Consider the following 22,193-nt stretch of genomic DNA (forward strand, 5'->3'; position numbering starts at 1 on the left):
GGGTGAGACTCCCAAACTCCTTACATGCCAGGCAACTTTCAGTTCACTTTTAAAATTCCTCCCTGGGTTTCCACCATGCTGGGCTGATAAGCCTTCTGCTTCCCTCTGCTGACTAAATGCTTTTTAAAATCCTTTCTACAATGATGGTGAAATGAAGCATATAAAGTCATTTTTTTTCTCCTCCAGTATCTTAGGATTTGAGACCTTCTGACAAAAGAAATAACTTATCATAAAATCAGAAAACTGAAGGGAACCAGAGAAATCATTAGCCCTGATTTTATAGATGATGCCAATAGGCTGTCTTGGGACAAAGTTTAACTAGTGGCAGAATCAGGACTCAAGCTTTGCCTCCTGACTACAAATTAATGCTGCTTTTCTTACTACTTGCTAACTGACTGTCAAGCACATTTCAGATACTGCGTGTTTTTTGTTTGTTTTGCTTGTTCCTCTCCTCTCCAGAGGACATAGCTATACGGTCAGAGTTAAAACACCTTTCTTACTCTTACCCAAATTGCCACAAGAGGATGGCAGCCCCTCTTTCAGGGTAATTTTCATTCAGAAGTGATTTAGGATTTTGAAGGAGTTAAAAGCTATATGGCTAAGCTGTTATTTAAAAAAAAGGGGGTGGGGACTTGGGGTGGGGCTCAGGGCTTGCTGAGGAAGGAGCAGCTGAAGTTGGGGAGTCCTACAGAAGGGCTGCAGGGAACCCCCAAGGTATCTGGATTGGAAGAGGACATTGAGCCTCAGACATTAACAAACTTCCATGGTATGTGGTCCACGGATTGCATGGTCTCTGCATCTGCTACTAGTGTCTCTGTCACCATGTGCCTGCCAGCCTGTCGTGGACGTGACCATGGACACAACACTGGACCTACCAGGCTCCTCTCTTACCTTCCAGACAAGGTTTTTTGCAGGGTGAATATGTGGTGTTTGAATCATAGGCCGAAGGATGACTTTGGGTACTGGCAGTACTATTTTACTGAAAATCTGGAGTTTCACAAATAGTTCTTTAGAACATAAAACTAAATGGATTTATACACAATTACACTCAGCATTTATAAGAGGCAGTACAAAATGTGTTCTGCTCCTACATGATATAAATTGCATATAATACCATGATTTAAACAATATTAATTATATTAATTAGTTCCGTGAAATACATCTTACTCAGAACGTCTGATGTTTCCCACAATAAAGGGAAAAAATGCAGTTCTTTGAGCAGTTGGGTTTCTTTTCATTTCCAAGTTCATTTTAGTGACGGTGGGAAGATTTAAGGATAATCCTTTCACTGAAGATGCAGAAGTCAAAAAAAGTCACAGGACTGTTCTGAACTCATCAAAAATGAAATTAGGCACGTGTGCTTCAGCAACCTAAAAAAAATAAGAGTTAACTGTTTCATAATGTTATAAGAAGCAATTCAAATTTTTCCATGTGGAAATTAAAGACATGAAGACATCCTTTGGAGCAAGGTGAATCACAGGGAAATACTGGACCACTAATTGAAACTGCCATCTTCTGCTTCTGGTGTCCTACTGCTGGTGTCTAATTTCTTGGCACTGCTGACATCTGAAGGGATGCTATACAGCTCCCTGTTCCCCCAACCCCGCCCCAGACGTGAGCTCCTTGGCTCTTAAAGGCACTTGGATCTGCAAGGATGCACATGCCTCTGGGAAGTACTAAGAAGTAGTCTCAGGTCACCTCATAATTAACTGATGGCCAACCTCAGTCACTTGCCAGAACGGGACATCTGGCAAGTGACTGAGGCCAGAGAAGGAAGAGGAGGAAGACCCTCAAAGGCAAGCATTCCTTAACTGTGCTGGGGAAGCCCTCAGAGGGGTGGGACTGGGTAAATGGGGTGGAATGTAGAACTAGGTGATCTCCAAGGGCTGGAAATTGGTAGTCTTTAAGAGCAGTGTTTAATTTTTTTCTGACTATAAAGTTATCACCTGCTAATTAGAGGAAATTTAGCAAATGTAGAGAAGTATAAAAAAGGAATAATCTCTAATCTCAATTCCTTAAAACTAAAACTGCTAATTATTTTGTATCAAATTCTTCCAGTTTACACACACACACACACACACACTCAAAACTAGAATCACGTAATCTTGTGTCCTTTACCTCTGCTAAATTTTATGTTCTGAACATCCTTACATGTACATCTTGGTGAACTTTTGCATATATACCCAGCAGGTAAATTTCTAGCAGTGGAATTGCTGGGATCAGTAAGATATTACAAAAGTTTTTTTAAATAGATAAAGTCAAATTGCCCTCTCCAGAGATAAGCAATTTACATTCCCATTGATAGTACTGAGAAGTCCCATTTCTGAAACTTTCCCAAGCACTGGGGCCCCAACATTTTACTTTTAACCCATCTGATGGGTGGAAACAGTAATTTTACTGTTATTTTGATTCATGTCCCTTTAATGTAAGGTTGAACATCTTCACAAATGTTTATTGGCCACTTGTATTTCTTTTCCTGAAAACTGCCTGTTTCCTGAAAACTCCCATTTTTTTTTTTTTTCTGTTGGATTGGTTATCTTTTTTTTACTGATCTAGAAGAGCACACTATAAGTTAGAAAAAAAAAAGTTCTTTTGTTAATAGTTTTCCCAATTTTTTAAAAAACATTTTGAGACATCTGACAGAGAATTGTTTCATTACATTCAGCACTTATAAGAGATGAAATCTCTAAATCCTTTGTGGCTTCCTCCTTTGGTATTATATATAGGATGTTCTAAGAGTTGATACATATTTGTCTAAAACTTCTGCTGATTTATTGGTTTCATTTTTCATGGTAACTATTTGTAATCAATTTCGATACAAGGAAGATGTGAAGAGACTAACTTGCTATTTTTTAACAACATAATGAACTAACTGTCCCAGCACCACTGACTAATATTTCCTATCTCCCCTAATTTGTGATGCCACTTTTCCTTATACACTGTTGTATGTGTTAGGGTTTGTTTCTAGGCTACACATTCTAGTCAACAGAAGATCACTGAGTTTCATACCAGGACCACACTATTTTGATTTTTGTAGTTTTAGAAAAGTATTTTAATATACAGTATAATGTGTTTTAGTATCATCTTTAAAAAAAATTCCACTTTAGCCTAAGTTCTATGAAATTTTAAAAAATTCTCACCGCCCCCCCCCCAAGTTATAAACATTATCTGGGATTTTGATTATAACTGCAATAAGATTATAAACTAGAAAGAACTAATACTTGAGTTTCCTCATTCAGAAACATGGACTTCAAAATTTTATAGTTTTTTCCTAAATATTCTTTCATATTTCTTACAGAGTTTATTATTCCTGGCTATGTTATTTCCTTGCTAATTCTGTCAATAGGATCTTTTTCACATTATACTTTTGAATTGGCTATTAGTGTATTTACTTTGTATATTATGTAATCAGCTTACTTTCTGAATTCTTATTGTTTTAATAGTTTTCCACAAGTTTCTATCGGGTATTCAAGGAAGACAAATTCATTCTCAATAAAACAAATTTGTCTTCTTTTCATTATGCATTTTAAATCTTTCATTTCCTATTCTATTGTCTGGAACCTGTACAACAAAAGCAGCAGTGAGAGTCAGCATCACCATGTAACTCTTATAGTCCTGACCTTGATGAGAACGCCAGTAGCATTTAGAATTAAGTCTGACCTTGCTAGTTAATTTTAAAAGCATCATCTTTGGTTTCTGTTATAAAAAAGTAACTTTGATTCCTAACCTACTAATTTTTCAAAATCAGAATGGCTTTTCAGCATCTATTGAAGGTTTTTTTATATTTCAGGGTCAAGCTCTCCACTCTCAGCTAAAACTTACCAAAGTGGAATTACTGCTGAGAAAAGAAAAGAGTACCTTAGGAGGTAGAAAGTAATCTGTCATTTTTGGAAACGGTGGTTGTATAGCACTTCAACCATGGTGTGAACTTAGCCAAACTTGCTGTGGGAACCAGGTTATTGTGGAGATGAAAAAACAAACCACACAATCATTCTCTACCCTGACCCCTTAAGGAATTCTCCCCTGGAGAGCCCATCTTAGCTCCTCCTGAACAGGGTGAGTTGCAGACCGGAGGAGGGTGTGGTAGAGGCTGAGAAGAGGAAGGAAGCTATGTTCAACCCTGTCTTCTCGCAAAGCACTGAACACGTGGAGGAGGGGGGAACATCTTAAAGCCGAGCCGGGGGTAGAGCAGGGCGAGGGGCTCCGAGGTGTCCACTGGGAATGAGCCTCTGGACTTCACTCCTCATGGGCCCAGGGCCATGCTTCATACCATCTTTCTACAAAAAGGGCATTAATATTGTTCTTTATCTACTGCTTACCCTCCTGGGTAGCTTTGTGTACCGAACATAATCCTCCAGAAACAGAAGGGCACCCACAACATCTGCAGGCATTTCTGGTATCTTCTGGCTGCAACAGAGAACAGTCTGGATCGATTAACTGCTTTGTACACAGTGGACCCTCAGTCAAAATACTGGAAGACTGAAAAAACGACAGATGACTAAATGAAGCCAAAGAAGAGACAAATCTACAGCACCTCCTCCTGAGTCACAGCAAGCCAGATCCTGCTGGCCTATCTTCAGAACACAGCCCAGAGGATGGAATCTAAACTTCACTGAACGGCCTACACGGGCCTTCACCACATGGTGCCTGCTGACCCTTTAGGGTAGCAGAGAAGGAGACTCAGGACCCAGCATCTCATGCAAATAACTTGTTTCTATCCCAGAAAAGCCACATTTGGGTGGGGGGAGGGGAGAACTAAAGGTTTACAAGCTTTGTATCACGTAGGAACTTCCATGCAATTTGTTTCATTACACACCAGGAACTCGGGCTATGCTGCCCACGAGGTGCCCCCTGACACTCCACTGAAGGGTGGAGCCGTCCCTGGGCAGTGGCCCAGCGGGAGGACACGGGCTCACTGAGGTCTGAGCACAGCGTCCAGGATGGCAGAGGGGCAGGCCTGTACTTTCTTCCCCACGGATCTTGCTGATGGTGGTTATGACTCATACACAGTGCGTGCTCCCACGGCTCCTCGGCAGAGTGACTAAGGATGGGCACACCTTTAATTGCCCCAAACAAGGAGATGTGCCCCGACCTGCTTTACAGAGCAAGGTGAGCAGTCAGTTCCTGTCTCTACTAGGGGGATAATAAGAGGAATTTGTCATGCGAGGTTCCCAGCCCATTCTGTAACATCAATTCCATTTTTTCCTGGTTGGCCTTCTGTACCTTGTACACTGCTCCACTGTGGAGCGGATAAACTGGCCGATCAACGCCAGGAACTGTTCTGTGTACCGGGAATGAAACTGCTTCAGCAGGGTGAGCAGTCCCAGCACGAGTGGAGGCCAATCCACGGGGTCGGCAGGTTTTCGGCAGACCATGCCTGCAAGGACCGACAAATTACAAATTACCACCAAGTGAACTGCTTGCCTTTGGCAACATTCATTTAGTATGAATGTTCGTGAATGTCAAAATGTCTGGGGCCCACGTCATCAATGGCAGATGATTATGTGAGGGAATGATAATCCAGGATTACATTTTGAATTAGGCCCAGGATTTGGTGGAGGCTTCTAGTGGTCTGAAAGATTCAACACCCTAAAATGGGTACTAATTTTTATAATTACCATCACTGTTTCTTTTGGGTTATATAATTAATGGATGCAACTGTAGAAAAATTTAAAGATATAGATAAATGTAAATGAGGAAGTAAAAATTACCTAGAATCGGCTTCTGTTAATGGCAGCATGGCATACTAAATACCTTGAACTGCTCTCTTAAATGAAAACATTCAGAATGCTGGATAAAATTTTAAAAGTATCTTTAAACACAAGGTTAAATGTTACACAAGAAAAGAATGTGCAGAAATCAGGACAGTCGAAGAAGGAAATATGTCAAGTGAGTGAGTGAGTGCCAAAGCTGGCCTTTTCACTAAGGATTTCTGCCCAAATCTGGAGACCTTGACCTTCTGCCTGAATGGCTGTATGGGGAACAGGAGACAGACCACAATGTTAAAAAAAAAAAAAAAAAAAAAGTTGGGAGACTTACATTGCTAGATTTCAAGACTTATTATAAAGTTACAATAATCAAGGCAGTATTGGCATAAGGATAGATAAATAGATCAATGGAACAGACTAGAAAATCCAGAAATAGTCCCACCCTTAAAGGATCAATTGAATTCCCATGAATATCCAAACAATTTAATGGAGAAGGAGAAATCTTTTCAAGAAATAATGCTGAAAATGGATATCCTTATGGGGGAAATAAATGAACCTTGACCCCTACTTCACAGATAAAAAGTAATTTGAAACAGACCACAGACCTCAATGTAAAAGCTACAAGCACAAAGTTTCTAGAAAAAAAACATAGGACAATATCTCTGTGCATTTGGGGTAGGCAAAGATTTCTTAGAATACAGAAAGGACTAATCATAAAGAAAAAAATGGATAAATTGGACATCATCAGCATTAAAAATTTCTGCTCATTAAGGTCACCAGTAAGAAAATGAATAGGTAAGTCATTTTGTGAGAAAAAAATTCACAGCATGTATATCAAAAAAGGACTTGTATCCATAATATATAAATAACTCCTATAACTCAGTGATAAAAAAGCAATCAGGGACTTCCCTAGTGGCGCAGTGGTCAAGAATCTGCCTGCCAATGCAGGGGACACGGGTTCGAGCCCTGGTCCGGGAAGATCCCACATGCTGCGGAGCAGCTAAGTCCGTGCGCCACAACTACTGAGCCTGTGCTCTAGCGCCCGCGAGCCACAACTAGTGAGTCCGCGTGCCACAACTACTGAAGTCCATGAGCCTAGAGCCTGTGCTCTGCAACAAGAGAAGCCACCGCAATGAGAAGCCCGTGCACCGCAACCAAGAGTAGCCCCTGCTCGCCACAACTAGAGAAAGCCCGCGCGCAGCAACAAAGACCCAACACAGCCAAAAATAAAAATAAATAAATTTTTTTAAAAAAAGCAATCAATCCAATTTAAAAACAGGCAAAAGACCTGAACAGACACTTAACAAAGAAAAATATAAAGAAACAAACAAACAAAAAAGATATAAAGAACAGCCAAAAAGCACTTGAAAAAGTGCTCAACATCATTAATCATCAGGGAAAGGCAAGTTAAAACTACAATGAGATACCATACACACCCATTAGAATGGTTAAAATTAAAAAGACTGAGATGGCCAAATGCTGATGGGTTGTAAAATGGTACAACCACTTTGCGAAAAGGATTGGCAGTTGATTAGAAAGTTAAACTGGTCAGACAGACCCGCAGATCCCATATTTGGGTTTTTGTGAAGACTGGAAAAACTTACTTCAGAGGCCAAAACAAGTTATCCTGATTTACCTAACCCAGGCCTTGGCAATTCCAAATTACTCACTGCCCACTGTAAAAGACTCTAGCCACACTCAGAACATGGAGAAATAATCCTTTCCAGGTGGAGAACAAAAGTGATGTTTACAACAAAAACTTCCTCTGAATGAGCACCACAGAGATTCTTCCTTAAAAGACAGACCAAGGCAGGCGTGCGTTTCTTAGATCAGTCTTGAGAACAATGCTTACAAGGTTAAATAAATGTTTTTAGGGTCCACAAACATGCTGATGTTCCTTCCTCAGTCCTGCTTTTCTTTAATTTGATCCCCGACTTAACACATCAGCCTAATTCATGAAAAGAACTGTAGCCAGGGGACTTCCCTGGTGGTAGAGTGGGTAAGACTCCGCGCTCCCAATGCAGGGGGGCCAGGTTTGATCCCTGGTCAGGGAACTAGATCCCGCACGCATGCCACAACTAAGAAGTCAGCATGCCACAACTAGAGTCTGCATGCCGCAACTAAAAAGTACCCACATGCCGCAATGAAGATCCCATGTGCTGCAACTAAGACCCAGATGGCCAAAATAAATAAAATAAATAAATAAATATTAAAAAAAAAAAAAAAGAACTGTAGTCAGATATAGATACATTTCTAAGACACTTAACAGTTTTGTTTTGTTTTGTTTAAAGATCTGGGAATTCTGATCTTCCACTATCACTATCCCATTGGAATAGTGACATGTTTCCTTCCCATAAGCAGTTGTATAATCAAGGAGCCTGACCTTAACCATACATGCAATGAAAGAAATATTACCTAAGAACGAGACCACTGAACAAACCGTCTTAATGAAAACAAGGTATCTTCATGCACTGACAATTCACCACTATAAAGAAGCATATATTCTTATTTCATAATAACACAGGGACAAGAGAGGGAGGTCATGAATCTCTGAATCTTGAGATGAACTTTTAAGTCCATCTTGGGATGGTTCTTTACATTGATTTTGACCAACATACAGAAAAGGATCCAGCATCAGATAAGCACTTGCTCTGTGAGAGGTACTGTCATAGGTATTTTTGAAATCTGATTGGCCTGAGAGGTTAAGTAACTTGGCCAAAGTCACACAGGTGATAAGTCATGAAGCCAGAATCCAAACACACACGTGTTCCCTCCGTCTTATGGCAAGGACTTATTGGGCACCACCATGCCCTGCATTCTGTGGCTGTAACAGGTATTGTTATTGGGGCTGTGTCTGGAATCAAGGAATCTTTTTGAATGAGGGAATAAAAACCTTATAGAGAATCCACATCTTTATCCTAAAAAAAACCTTTTGGAATAGGAAGGGAAATACTTGAAGGAAGAAATATATTTTGGAATTGCTGGTTAAAAAAAGTATATGGTTACATTCATGGAAAAGCTCTTACAATACTTTTAAAGTAAATTAAACTCTACAGCAGACTCTAAAAAACTCTACTTAGATATAAAGTTTGGAGACAGAGGAAATACCCGGGAATCTTATAAAAATGTTCAAGATAAAGTCAATGACAAAAAAACATTGGGTTATACTCTTGGACAGGACAAATATACTGATAACCTTTGGTATCTATTGTTTGTATCAAGTATTTTCAAAAATAAAGTACTAGATATCCCTGGATTATTCTCCTGTATGTAACTATATTTTTACTCTTCATACCAAAGTTCCAGATACACAGTAGGCACATGACACTTGTTGAAAGAATAGGACATTAACCAAAAAGAAGTTTCTTTCCCACCATAATCATCAGCTCCTTAAAGAAAAGAGAGAAGCAAAGGTCCCACACATTTTACAAGTTGGATAATCAGCCACTGTAAATTAAAGGTGGATTATACTTGGTTGATATTAAATCCACCGTCTGCATCATATTTCAGAGGCCCAAAGACATGGATTTTATAAACACACAATTAACTATGAAAGACCTCATGTGTGACATAGCATTCTATACCAAGAGCTGTTTGGTTAGATGTTAATCTACCATTATTGTTCCTTATTGCAAAGAATAAATGTCATACAGTACCTAGGTTTTTGTTGTACTGAAGTTTTGGCAACTGGGCGATCAAAAATAGAAAGTTGACAACCGGGAAGTAGGGTAAGCGCTTTGTTGTTATGTATATCTGGAAAGAGAAAGGGAAGAGATGGTTTCTTCACATCACACAATACCACAGAACACATTTTCAAATGGAAAGCTGCCATTTTATTTCAGTTTGCTCTTCCGACTACTGAAAACTAGGATGGTTCCATTAACTTGCTGCCTTCAGAGTTTTATTTAACACCACTGACCGTTCCGCCACCAAACACAGATACCCACTTGACAATTAGCCCTTTTGGGATGGGAACAATTTTGCTTAGAGATTAGCAGTTACCTCCCCCCTGAATCCTGTTCATGTCAGCAACAAAAGGAGGGGGAAAAAGGGCGATGAGCAAGAAAGTCAAGGCAAAGCTGGAAGGAGGGCAGAGGGAGGGGAAGAGAAAGAGGGAGAAAGAAAGAAGGAAAGATCCACACAGCAGTGCGTGGCAGCGCGTGAGCAGAGAGCACGCAGATGTCTCTCTTTCCGGCGGCTTTCCCCCAGGCAAGGCCACACGGCTGTGCGTGGCAGCGCGTGAGCAGAGAGCACGCAGATGTCTCTCTGTCCGGCGGCTTTCCCCCAGGCGAGGCCACACAGCAGTCTCTGGACGCAGCATCACCCCAGTTCACGGGGCAGGAAGTACAGTCAGAACACTCCCAGCCGTCTCCCTCCTCCCAGTCAGACTGGTTCCCTGGGAGGTGGGGTGGCATCCTGGCCAGGAGCGCCAGCTCTGGTCAGACTGCCAGGCTCCATCGCTGGCTAGTGTGGAGTCCTGGGAAGCTATCAACCTCTGAGCCTCAGGACCCTCCCCCAACAAGGGCACATTTAATGGGACTGCGTTGAGATCAAGTGACAGCACCCATGGCGGGGTTAACACAGTGCTTGGCACATAATTACAAAACGTTTAGCTGCTATTTAGGTTCATAATTTTTTACCCCAAACCCAGGGGATTGTATAGATTTCACAATTTCATATTACAATAAAGATTTTAGAAAGGTAATATAGAGTCTAGGGTAACAACCTGTAATGATAGTTATCAGTATTTCGGCATCAAAACATGAAAATTCACAGGAGTATAAACAGCCTCAAGTCAGTTTGGGACAGGTTTTGGCACCAAGTGAGATCTGGCACCAACTTGTGGAAAAAACTTTCAGTTCTCAGAGGTTTATGGAGATCAGAATTGCAGAAAAGAACTTACGGCCCCAGACTGTGATTGTGATTACTGTCAGCCACAGAGGGAAGTATCTTTGGGCAAGAAGGATCAATGCCACCATTTAGTTGCAGTTCAAATACCAAACCGCAGAGAAACCTAAAACGAAACTCCTATAGATATAGCACTTTTCACTTTTCAACGAGTTCTGACAAACACTGTATCACTTGATTCCCACAGCCCCGAGTCAGGCAGGGAAGGTGTGATCATCCTCGTGTTACACGTGGGAAACGGGAACCCAGAAAGTGCGGGAACTCAAGAGAAAGGAGGCTCCAGGATGGGAACCAGGTCCTCCTAGTACCTGAGCACAGTGATCTGGGCCAGATCGCCTTAGGTACACCCTATCCCCCAACACACCATCATACATTTTAATCGCTAACCTTGTTCAGTGGGTTGTGGATGCCAGCTGCCTCCAGGTAGGCTGTGATTTCATATAAGAGTGTGTTATCTTCTTTGGGGTAAGGAAGTGAAGGGTCCTGATAGTGGGCTTCAATATCTGCTAGGAGAGCCCTAGATGAAGGGAAAAAAAAACAAAAACCAAAACAACAGTGATAAACATTAGAGATAAAATGAATCTAGACAACAGTTAATACAAGCTATGATCTTCCAGGGATTCAGTGTCCTCATCTGTAAAACAAGGGCTTGATCCTTCTAATTCTCAATTTCCATACCTGTGATTGGTTATACATGGAAAATTTGACCTAGAATTACATTAGCTTTTGGAGTTCACCCAAATCAAATGCTTTCACCATTCAAAGTTTCATGAATTGACCGAACTATTTTCACTACCTACTTTGTCAGAAGCACTGACTTTGTGACCAAGAAGCACAGATTATTTATCTTTAAGCAGGAGGCTCAAAATGAGAGCAAGCTGCTGCAGAGGCAAAGGGTGTGGCTGTGCACCAGGACGCGTTCTCACAGCCACACCTGGGCATCAGTGCGCTTCCACCCGCCCTCAGGAGAATTAGTGACTCAGTCCTGTGGAAAGCCAGGTGTGGATTTTGGTTAATAACTGCCTTCTCAATCTGTGCAAGTACCTAGCATGGTGTCTGGTGTGTATTAAGTGATCAATATATGTTGGCTGAATAAAAGAATCTATCAAAAAAAAAAAAAAAAAAGTGAGAAAGAGACAGACCAAGACAGATTTGATTACCTATGGGAAGAAAGCCTATAAATTCAGAGAGCCTTCTCACTCAAGAAGAGTGAGGTATTCAATACCTAAAAGAGTAGGTATTGAACAAGAAACTGGAATGCTAATTGATGATGAACAAGCCAGGCCCACGGCTGGCTGTTTCAAATGCCGGCACTTACTTATTGAGATTCTCCAGAGCAGCTGCCAGATGTTTGGAGTCAAACCGACAAGAATAATTTAATTCATTGGCAATCTGCTGTCTCAGAATCTGCATCTGCCCAACCTGTGAACAAGCAAGAGAAAGAACAGGTAAAATACATAAGCATTTCAAAGTGATAGTGAGGAAACAAACAAAAAGATGACAATTTTTTATTGGAAGGATCACAACATTCTAAAGAAAAATTCAAGGATTTCCTGGACTGGCTTTATGGCTAAGGCCAGCATCATCCCTAACGGAGCAGAGGACCCTTCAAGAAATGTCTGGAGAGATTCCTGTACACCAACTTCAAAATAGCCCTGACGTCTAACAGTTTACAAAGTGATCCATTAATGCTCAGTTGTCCATGGATTAAAGGTGTGTGTTTTGAAGCTCTATTTTTGATCTTTTGGAATAAATTCTCTATGTTCAGTAGCCACTAATGAGAAGCCCTACTTCCTTTATTTGTCCTAAACTGAAATTTCTCAAGTCCTAAGGATGTCCTTTCACTCTAATATTCGGTCAATATAAGCCTGTCTACATCACTCAGGATTACAGATCAAGAAATAGTCTAGGTAATAAAATAATCTACAAACAATCTTCCAAGAAGGCCCTTCTAACAATGATAACCCCGAATCCAGAGGTTCTTAACCTTTTGTTGGTACCTTGGACCTCTTAAGGAATCTAGTGAAGACTATGGACATTGTCTCAGAATAATTCTTTTGAATGTACGAAATAAAACATACAGGATAACAATGGAAGCCAATTGTAACAAAATGTAATTCACAAGCTATTAAAAGAATGGATTTGTGACCTGGAGTTATGCTAACATGGTGGATCAACCATTGTAATTTCCAAGTAGTGATGAGCATAAAGGATATTTGGAGGTATCCATGGCGACTGTCAGGTGTTAGGGAACTATCTTTGGGTCAGTTTGAGGTAAGAGTTCAGCTGGCTCTGACAAGTTCAATTTGTTGGTATCATAAAGTCAACAGTATACCCTAACTTTTTATGCAGTAAATTCCTTTTCTTTTCTAGAAAAGCTATCCCTAAAAGATTAGCAAAGGGGAGAGGAGGAATACGAAGGGAGGTTGTTTAGTAATGACGGCAACAATAAAGAAGATATGAACACGTTTCCTTTGAGATGTTGGGAGCAGAGAAAGAAAAAAAAAAGTGGTCTTCTCTAAGAGCGAAGAAAAGGTATCATTTAGATAAATGGAGCTTATAACAGTTAAAAGTGTCAAACGACCTTGAATGTACTACCTTCGACCACTATTCTTACGAGGCTATTCTACTTATGTCAAGAAAATAAAAGTCAATCCAAAAAAATGCTATTTGTAAGTAAGAAACCTTTTATTAAAAGAAAACTATTATTATTTAAAAATCAGAATAGGGCAAGGCCAGGAAAACAGTGGGTTCTTCCAGGCCACTCAAAAATGTCCCTCCAACTTTGTATCTGCCCATATAATTCCTTGCTTAATTCTAGATACTCTATGTCAAGGATTCCCTAGAAAATACCAATCTGGAAATGGAAACAGAAATAAAGGCAGTTTTATGTAACTTGTTCTTATTTAAATAAGATCCTGGAGAGGTTAAGGAGCCTGGGAGGTGATAAGCTCATTCTACCTATTTGTTCGCCTATTAGAGAGCTTTGGACTGTCACTCTTTCTCTGTGATTTCTCTAGAGCTGCACTGACCAAGACAGCAGCCACTGGCTGCCTGTGGTTGTTTAAATTTAAATGATTAAAATGAAATAAAATTTGAAATTCAGGTCCTCACTCCCCACAAGCCACGTTCTAAGCGCCCAACAGCTCCATGTGGATAGTGGCTGCTGTCACTGTTGAACAGCACAAGTATTTCCATGCTGTTCCAGATTGTTATGCCCATTTAGTGACTGCAGGTTCCCTAATACAAGACAAAAAGACAAATTGGTCCTTGGGGGTTTTATGTAAAGATCAGTGATTTAGACACAAGACTTGGCTACTATTGAATTACCAGCAATTATTGATACAACTAACAGTGGTCCATAATAGTCACTGGGAAACCTCCGAAGCCTCTTCTAAGCATCTCTGTAATCTCTCTTGGCTTCCTACAGAGGTGAGACTCAGGCCAGCCCAGACTAGGGTGGCAAACTAACAGCAGCTCATTAATGAACTTGTTACATAAGGATGGAGTATAGCTGAGGGGGGAAAACTTCTATTTCCTTCTGTGAAAGCACCTCTTGCCAAAAGTCACTTCAAAATGAAAGTTTTCTTCAGTGAAAGAAAAACAATAAATAGGCCAATGAAAAGCACAGTCAAGAACAGCCAAAGATCAAAAGAACTTAGAAATAATGACAAACTGAAGTGTTGTGTTTTTGTTTTGATGGCCAAAGAAAGAAGAGTAGCTTTCTTTGGGCAACCAAGTTACAAGAAAATAATAATTAAAAAACCATAGCCTTGGGCTTCCCTGGTGGCGCAGTGGTTGAGAATCTGCCTGCCAATGCAGGGAACACGGGTTCGAGCCCTGGTCTGGGAAGATCCCACATGCCACGGAGCAACTAGGCCCGTGAGCCACAACTACTGAGCCTGCGCGTGTCTGGAGCCTGTGCTCCGCAACAAGAGAGGCCGCAACAAGAGAGGCCACGACAGTGAGAGGCCCGCGCACCGCGATGAAGAGTGGTCCCCACTCGCCACAACTAGAGAAAGCCCTCGCACAGAAACAAAGACCCAACACAGCCAAAAATAAATAAATAAATAAAGTGTAAAATTAAAAAAAAAAAAAAAAAAAAAAAAACCATAGCCTTGTTTCTCCCCTCTCTCCCATGACATACCTTCATGATAGCTTCCAGATAAGCGGTCCATATCTTCTGTGTTTTGGCAATGGCGGAAAAATAAATTTTATTCGAATTTGCTGAAAGGTTAAAATATGATTTTTCTATTTAGTAACTTTGGAAAGGCTACAGAGTTCTCTCTACCTCAGCCTCGTTTTAGAACACTTACCTACAATGCTTTTTAGGGGGCTGATGGCATTCATGAGGGTTTTTAAAGTATCCTGCACAGTTCTGTCTCGCAAGATAATTTTCTGAAACATGCTGAGGAAATTCTAAAACAAGAAGGCATGATCGAAGAGCAAAACATAATGAATAAATACTCCAGTTAACTAAAATGCTATGTAGAACACAAACTAGCCTCATTCACACAATGCTACAAATAGGATGATGGGGAAGCAGCAACTTCCGGTTCCCATCAGAAACACCCCGTTAGGAGGGGCTGCTGGTTCCCAAGATGAAAGTCACAAGAACAGTCCATCCATAAAAATACTGTGCTGGCCAAAGAAACTCCAGTTTATTCGCAGTTCTTATCTATTTAACAGGAGTCATATATACATGCCTGATATCAGTCTAGGAAAGCACGAAAGAAAGGTTAAACGATCTACTCTCTTCTCCGCTGGGGTAGCAGAAAACACGCATGAATGCCAAAAGGCTCACCTGTAACTCTTTGACAATCATAAAGCACAGAAGCCTGTCTAACCCGTTCAGACCGAAAGTCCCCAAGGTGTTCTGGATTTCTGAGAAGAGGCGGCTGCTGGTCACCTCTTGATGGGTTTTCATATCATACCAAGTGTTCAGCTGGTCAATGTGGCATGTCATTCTAAAACAAAAACAAAACAAACTCAAAACCCAAAAGCAGCTCAGAATTCATCCTGAAGGGATGTGGGATGCAATAGGATTAGGGGCATTGGATGGGAAGAACAATGGTTTCATGATTTGCGCTTTAATAACCTCTGCATCTAGGCACCCAAGACATCTCACGGTGAACGTTCACTGGGCCAGGAAGGCAAAATTCAGTTAAATCACCTCTTCCTGCCCTTGCTATGTCACCAGTTTGACCGCTTCATTTCCACTGGGTTGGGCTGTTGTTTGGAGTCATGTCTTGAGGACAAGGCTAGATTTGGCCATCAGGCTGGAAGGCTTTAGAGCCCCGTTGTCTCTCTGGAGGGTCTTTCTTTAAATATCCAGAGACTAGGGACAAAACAGAGTCTTGTGTCATTTCCAATTTGGTAAGAAAGGAACTTTGAATCCTTGTGTCCTCACATCTGAGACTATGATGACAAAGCCATTTCCTCTTTCCTCCCAGTTCTGGTCATTGACCAGCGATTCCCTTTTAGACTCAGGAGTGTGACGATGGCAATGATAACAACCAAAAACATTTACCGAGTGTTTCCTATGTGTCAGGCACTGGGCCAAGACCTTTCCGTGTGCTCACTCTTCATCCTCAGAATAGCTGTGATGTACGAGCTGTCTGACCTTCATTTTATAGATGAAATAACCGAGGCTTCCAACACCATACCCATAACCACCATTTTAATGGTTCTCAAAAGTTGGCATAGGGACCTTAAATCACTGGTAGAGCATGTTAAAAAACAGACGCCCAGATCCCATTTCTGGAGAGTTGGATTGGGTAGGTCTGGGGTGGAGTCCCAGCCTCTACCTTCAACAGCCTCCACAAAATGATATGTCCCCAATCCTAAGAGCCAATACGTATCTTTACTGAAATGAGGCTTGGGAGGGAATTAAAAGAGGCTCAGGAGCTAGGGAATTTTAAATTTGGAAGTCAATGGAAGAACAAGATGACTTCCAGAGCCACAGTCTACTTTCAGGCTTCAAAGTGTCCTGCTTCCACCACTCAGTGCTGGCACTTTGAATGTGTCAGTTGAGAGGCTCCCAATTTTGATGATGAAATCATATATGACATGGAAATCCCAATCATGCTTAATCCTTTCTGCCAGTATTAACACAGCACTAAGTGAGTTAGGCAGACAGTTTCTAGGAGGGCTTCGGTGATCAACCCATGGGTGCCCAAGAGGAGTCACAAAGCGTTTCGGATCATTTACACTTTCTGGCCCATGAGGCATAGACAGAACTCATTTCTGCTGAAGGTGACATCTGGTTTGTCAAGCTTCATAAGTTTCGAGAGACAAAATCAGCCTGAATTTGAAGGTAGTATAAAGAAGACATGTGATAAGGGCATTTAACTTACACAAAGTCAACTATGCACGCACAGCTGAACTGAAAAAGAAGAGAAATCATCTTCCCCTGGGTAACCACACCAGGCGGAATGACTGAGCAAGCACGGCCCAGGGGTGAACATAAGACAGCAGGCAGGAGCCTGCTTTCCCCTTGGTTGGGCTTAGTACCAACTGCTTCATCAGAGGCTCAACTGAAAAAACATGAGGAAAACTAGCTCAGCTGGACTTCTGAGACAGGCAGCGTCAAGCCTCCACTGTGGTGCCCACCTGAAATATTCTCAGGGCTGTTTTGATTATATGAGATTTTCACCCATGTGACTGTATATAAACTGGGAGTCACTGCTGCAAGTCTGCCCTTGAATGACACATGCTTTAACAGTTGGGCTCCAGAGTCAGAGCACCTGATGTGTATTCTGGGTCCACTGTTTATTAACTTCTGGGCAAGTGATTGAGCTTTTCTGTGCCTCAGTTACTTTGTCTTTAACATGGGACGAATAACAATGCCTACCCCTTAAGACTGTTGTGATGAGTAAGTGAAGGGATGTGTGCCAGGGGCTAGGAAGAGTACACAAGGTGAGTGCTCAAGAAATGCTGGTCCTGGGACTTCCCTGGTGGCGCAGTGGATAAGACTCTGCGATCCCAATGCAGGGGGCCCAGGGTCGATCCCTCGTCAGGGAACTAGATCCTACATGCACCGCAACTAAGAGTTTACATGCCGAAACTAAGGAGCTGGTGAGCTGCAACTAAGAGCCCGCATGCCACAACTAAGGAGCCCACGTGCTGCAACTAAGGGGCCTGCCTGCCGCAACTAAGACCTGGTGCAACCAAATAAATAAATATTAAAAAAAAATTCTGGTCCTTACACAAAAGTGCCTGGGTGGGGCTAAGAAACAAGGAGGTCATCTTAAAAGATCAGGGTCTGAGCTGGCAAGTGCAAGAGCCAGTGACCGCAATGCAGGAGTGTGTCATAGGTACACAGGCACAGAGGAGCAATTTGGAATTTTAAATGTTTTAATAAACCAGAGAGTCCACAGACCCAAGTGAGTAAAATGTTAGCTGGAAAGCAAGAGAAGCATAGACTAAAATAAGAGGTGGCCGAATAGACCTTATAATTGTTTTCATCTATATGTCTTTGGACTGGGGTCTCCTCAGTCACACTGACGAAAATATGCAGTCTCAGAAAAAGTGAAGTTAATAAACCCATTAGAAAGGCTCCAATTGTGGCAGGAACAAGGGTGTGATCTAAGTAGATGTGATATACGTTTAGAGACACTGTCCATGGCGTTCAAAGCCCAGTGGAATTCAGATACACCTACTTTGGGTCCGTGATCCTCAAGATTTCTCTGCAGAGTCTACCAATAAATGTTACGGACTCATCCACAGGGGTAAACTTTGGTATTGGAATATGTGTGGACTGGTACATACTTTGCCAGTCTTGAATCTAGAAAAAAAAAAAAAAAGAACCCCAAGAACATAAATATTTAGTACATCTTTGATAAGGTAACCTACTTATCCTTTTCCCACATAGTTTTACAAAGACAATGTTGCATGAACAGTGAATATAAATGTTCCTTGATTCTGAAGAAGAAATTTTAAAAACTGTATTAATAGCCTCTCAGAAATGCCACATATAATATATATAAAAAAAGAAATATCTGTGAAAAAGTGAAGTGATTGAGGAGAAGTGGAAAAAGACAAGAATTTCTGGCTTTCCGTCTTGTAAGTTAACATGTAACGATGTAATAATAAAATAAAAAATATAAGGCTGGAAGATACATAATCTTTTGAAAATGTCACCTAAATCATGTCAGTCACCTAATTAAAAACTTGCAGAGTGGCTCCTTGTTAACTACCAACTAAAATCAATCTTCTCAGCTGTGACACTTAAGAATTTGGTGCTCAAATAACCCAATAAAAAAATAGGCAAAGGACGAGTAGACATTTCTCCAAAGAAGATATATAAATGGTCAATAAGCACATGAAAAGATGCTCAACATCATTAGTCATGAGGGAAATGCAGATCAAAACCGCAACGAGATACCATTTACACACACTGGGATGGCTATAATTAAAAAAAAAAAAAAAGGAAATTAACAAGTGTTGGTGAGGATGTGGAAAAACTAGAACCCTCAGACACTACTGGTGGGAATGAACAAATGGTGCAGGTACTGTGGGAAACAGCTTGGTGGTTTATAAGTTAAATGCAGAATTACTAAATGACCCAGCAATTCTGCTCATAGGTATACACTCTGATCAAACCCAGCTGACCTCCTAAGTCTTTGGAACTCCTGATCACTCGAGTTATAACGACTACACCAAACAGCTTCATTCTGTAGCCATGTAATTAAGTCTGCTTTCTCCTTAGGACAGTAAATTCCAAGAGGTGAGGTGTCATATAAACTTTTCTGTGACCCTCACAGCTCCTGAAGGTACTCTGAAGGTATTCATGACTGTGTAGTGGTTACTGATTTTTAGTAACTATTTAAATAAACTTTGCTGTTGGCATTTCTGAGGTTTGGGGCATGTATGGGGCATGTCATAAGTAATAAATAGAGTCAAGAATATTAAAATCTATTTAGATACCTTTGTTCTTAAGAAGTTATTACACTCTTGTTCCACATTGTAATTTATAATACGAGATACTTCTTCCTGCCAAATCTTCAGACCGTAAATGTTGACATAGTCCTGAATGTATTCAAAAGAACGATGGAACCCATCCATGGTAGCTCCCAGCTCTTTCAGCTTTGGCATCAATTCACTTGGCTGTGCAAAATAAGAAACAGAAACCTATTATATTGGCATAGACTGTCAACCCCTAATACCTACACTAGACTTTAAAGGATACCCCAAGTGAGAGACCGCAGTGAAGGTTTGGGACAGCTCTGGAAATACTCATTTCCTACCTCATCCAGGAGGAATGGTAATTTATGCCAGACATCCAGCAAAGAAAAGATTTCATTCATTTGGAAAGAAAGCCTCATATAAAAGAATATATAAAAACTGAATGTCAGTGATTTCTCTCATATCATTTGATGACTCTTATCTTAAGAGTTAAAACATTTTAAATTAAATTTACTGACGTGAAAAGTACTCTAGATATAAATTTCAGGCCTATTCTCTTTCTCTTGAGAAAAATGACCATATTCCCAAAAAGATCAAGCAAAAGAAAAAACTACAGCCTTTATAGTGCCAATCTGTTTTAGGTTTAACAAATTCTTTTCGCTATGAGAAGGAACCCGGAATCATAAACATCAGTTTAATTCTTAAACTTGTGGATCAACAGGTGAAGGAAAGGACTGGTTTTAAAAAGGATTTTCTTATAATATGAATGGATTATAATACAGGATCAAAAAGCATAACAACTGATTGTACTGAACATGATATAGTAGATATATGTTAGAAGGTAGGAAAGGTCTTGTTCATAACAGTTAAAAATGGTGTTCTAGAACATTTTGCAAGCCAAGTAGAGGGAAAGGACAGACCCACTTTGGTGATCTGGTACCTTGGCTCGAGGGTTGAAGATCAATCCCCTATGAAGAGCAAAAGCCACACGCTTAACCAGCTCCTTCCTTATTCCGTCCTCCAGCAGTTGTTTTGGGTCCACCTAAGTGCAAATCGAAAAGCAATAAATGCCAGGAAGGAAAAGCTCAGTCCTGAAGAAATCCGGAGGAGAGACAGTTTCCAGAATCCATAGGGGAGCACTTTCCTATCTCATTACTTGACAATTAGGATTTCTTTTTTGATTTTGTGCAGCTTGGATAGAATTATTAAAACCTGTCACCTCTGTAGGACTTGGTTTATCTCAGTACAATTCATGATAATTTTACAACATGACATTTCAAAGATGGTGGGTATGGAAAGTTTTAAACTGCCTCACATTTTAATCATTTCATTAAAAGTTAAAAGTGCCTCTTCTCATCACCAGGAGGAGGTGGTAGATTGAAGGGCCTGCATCTGAATTCAGTGCACATGTCTCCTGTGGAAGTTATCTAAGGGCATCTATAGTCATATGAGCAAAATCAAGTTTGGGGTTGGACCACTCTGAAGATTTAACAATTCTCTTTTCTTTCAGCATTCTTGGGATGCTGTTTGTAATTAGGGAGATAAAATAGGAAAGCAACTCTGCTATCTAACTATATAGCTTATTTTGCTGATTCTTTTTTTCTGTAATGAGAAAGCTTTCGTTATTCCCTAAAAAACAGTCTCCTGTCAAATCCATAAAACATCAAATAGTTTTAATACACTCCTTTGAATTCCCTGAGACTTGTTTCTTTTACTTTTACATTTGTCAAGAGCTATTATTTTAAAAGTTATAAAGACAATTGATGTGTTCCATCTGGGTTTGATGATATTTAAATTTCAAGGAAGATAATTGGAATGAAAAAGTTGCTGAAAATACAAAAGCCAGAGGAACTTGTTGGACTACAGCGTGACCATGCAATCAGTAAGAGCCAGACTGTGTAGAAATAACAGGTCAAAGGCCTTGGGTTCTTCAATAGACAAATTGTAAGGAAAGAAAGGAATGAGGGAGAAATCTGAGGAGTAAATCAGCCTTAAAAGACGTATATTTTTTGAATGGCAAGTCTGAACTAGAGTGTCTAGAAATTTATTTTTGGATAATAAAACTAAACAGAGAGACTGGGATTAGGTCAAGGCCCATGAGGAGGATCCTGTGGTGGGAGCTGGCTGAATTGTATCTCTGGGCTTGAGTGGTGGTGAGAATGAGTGGTCTTTACCTTATAATAACCGATCAAGCTACATAATCGTTTCTGTAGCTTTCAGCATCTGTGCTCTATTTTACAAGAGAAAGGTAAATTATAAATAAACATAGTCAATGAGAAGAAAATCAAAGAAGTAACATGAAGTTTCCAAAGAAATATTCCTTATAAAAACAGATTTAGTGGAAAAGAGCTAAATGTTTTATGAATCTCATGGTCTTAAATGGCTCTACCCAATTCTTCCTAGACTTCCACCAATCTGTGGAGTGCTCCCAGGGAAGGGAAAGACCCCTTCACACAGCCCCTTCCTCGCAGTTCTGTCCACACCCCCTGTGGTTAACAACAGTTAATAGTTTTCATATGGATCCTCCAGACCTTCCTCTATTAATTTATATATGTATTTGTCCTTAAATATATTTAATTAAAAAAACTATATGGGATCATAATACATACATATACATACACACACTGTTCTGCAATTGCTTTTTTCACTTTATGTTTTGGAAATCTCCTC

The 22,193-nt window shown here is 40.5% G+C and overlaps 1 protein-coding gene across 2 annotated transcripts in view; it reads right to left on the reverse strand.

Moving 5' to 3' along the window:
- Positions 1–1,092: 1,092 nt before the first annotated feature.
- The window catches only part of WASHC5 (WASH complex subunit 5), a 54,555-nt gene continuing 33,454 nt past the window's right edge, over positions 1,093–22,193 (reverse strand). Inside the window, exons 18-29 of one of the 2 annotated variants that reach the window (XM_061171835.1) lie at positions 20,464–20,565; positions 19,545–19,724; positions 18,278–18,402; positions 15,421–15,583; positions 14,933–15,035; positions 14,764–14,843; positions 11,935–12,038; positions 11,004–11,133; positions 9,365–9,461; positions 5,224–5,377; positions 4,320–4,407; positions 1,093–1,370 (exon numbers count right to left, since the gene is read on the reverse strand). In XM_061171835.1, coding sequence (XP_061027818.1) covers positions 1,314–1,370; positions 4,320–4,407; positions 5,224–5,377; positions 9,365–9,461; positions 11,004–11,133; positions 11,935–12,038; positions 14,764–14,843; positions 14,933–15,035; positions 15,421–15,583; positions 18,278–18,402; positions 19,545–19,724; positions 20,464–20,565 — 1,383 coding nt within the window. In that variant the 3' untranslated portion in view covers positions 1,093–1,313. The remainder of the gene's footprint in view (positions 1,371–4,319; positions 4,408–5,223; positions 5,378–9,364; positions 9,462–11,003; positions 11,134–11,934; positions 12,039–14,763; positions 14,844–14,932; positions 15,036–15,420; positions 15,584–18,277; positions 18,403–19,544; positions 19,725–20,463; positions 20,566–22,193) is intronic. The other variant, XM_061171836.1, reaches the window with a different exon arrangement.

Source organism: Eubalaena glacialis, chromosome 17, assembly GCF_028564815.1.
Source record: "Eubalaena glacialis isolate mEubGla1 chromosome 17, mEubGla1.1.hap2.+ XY, whole genome shotgun sequence".
Taxonomy (NCBI): domain Eukaryota; kingdom Metazoa; phylum Chordata; class Mammalia; order Artiodactyla; family Balaenidae; genus Eubalaena; species Eubalaena glacialis.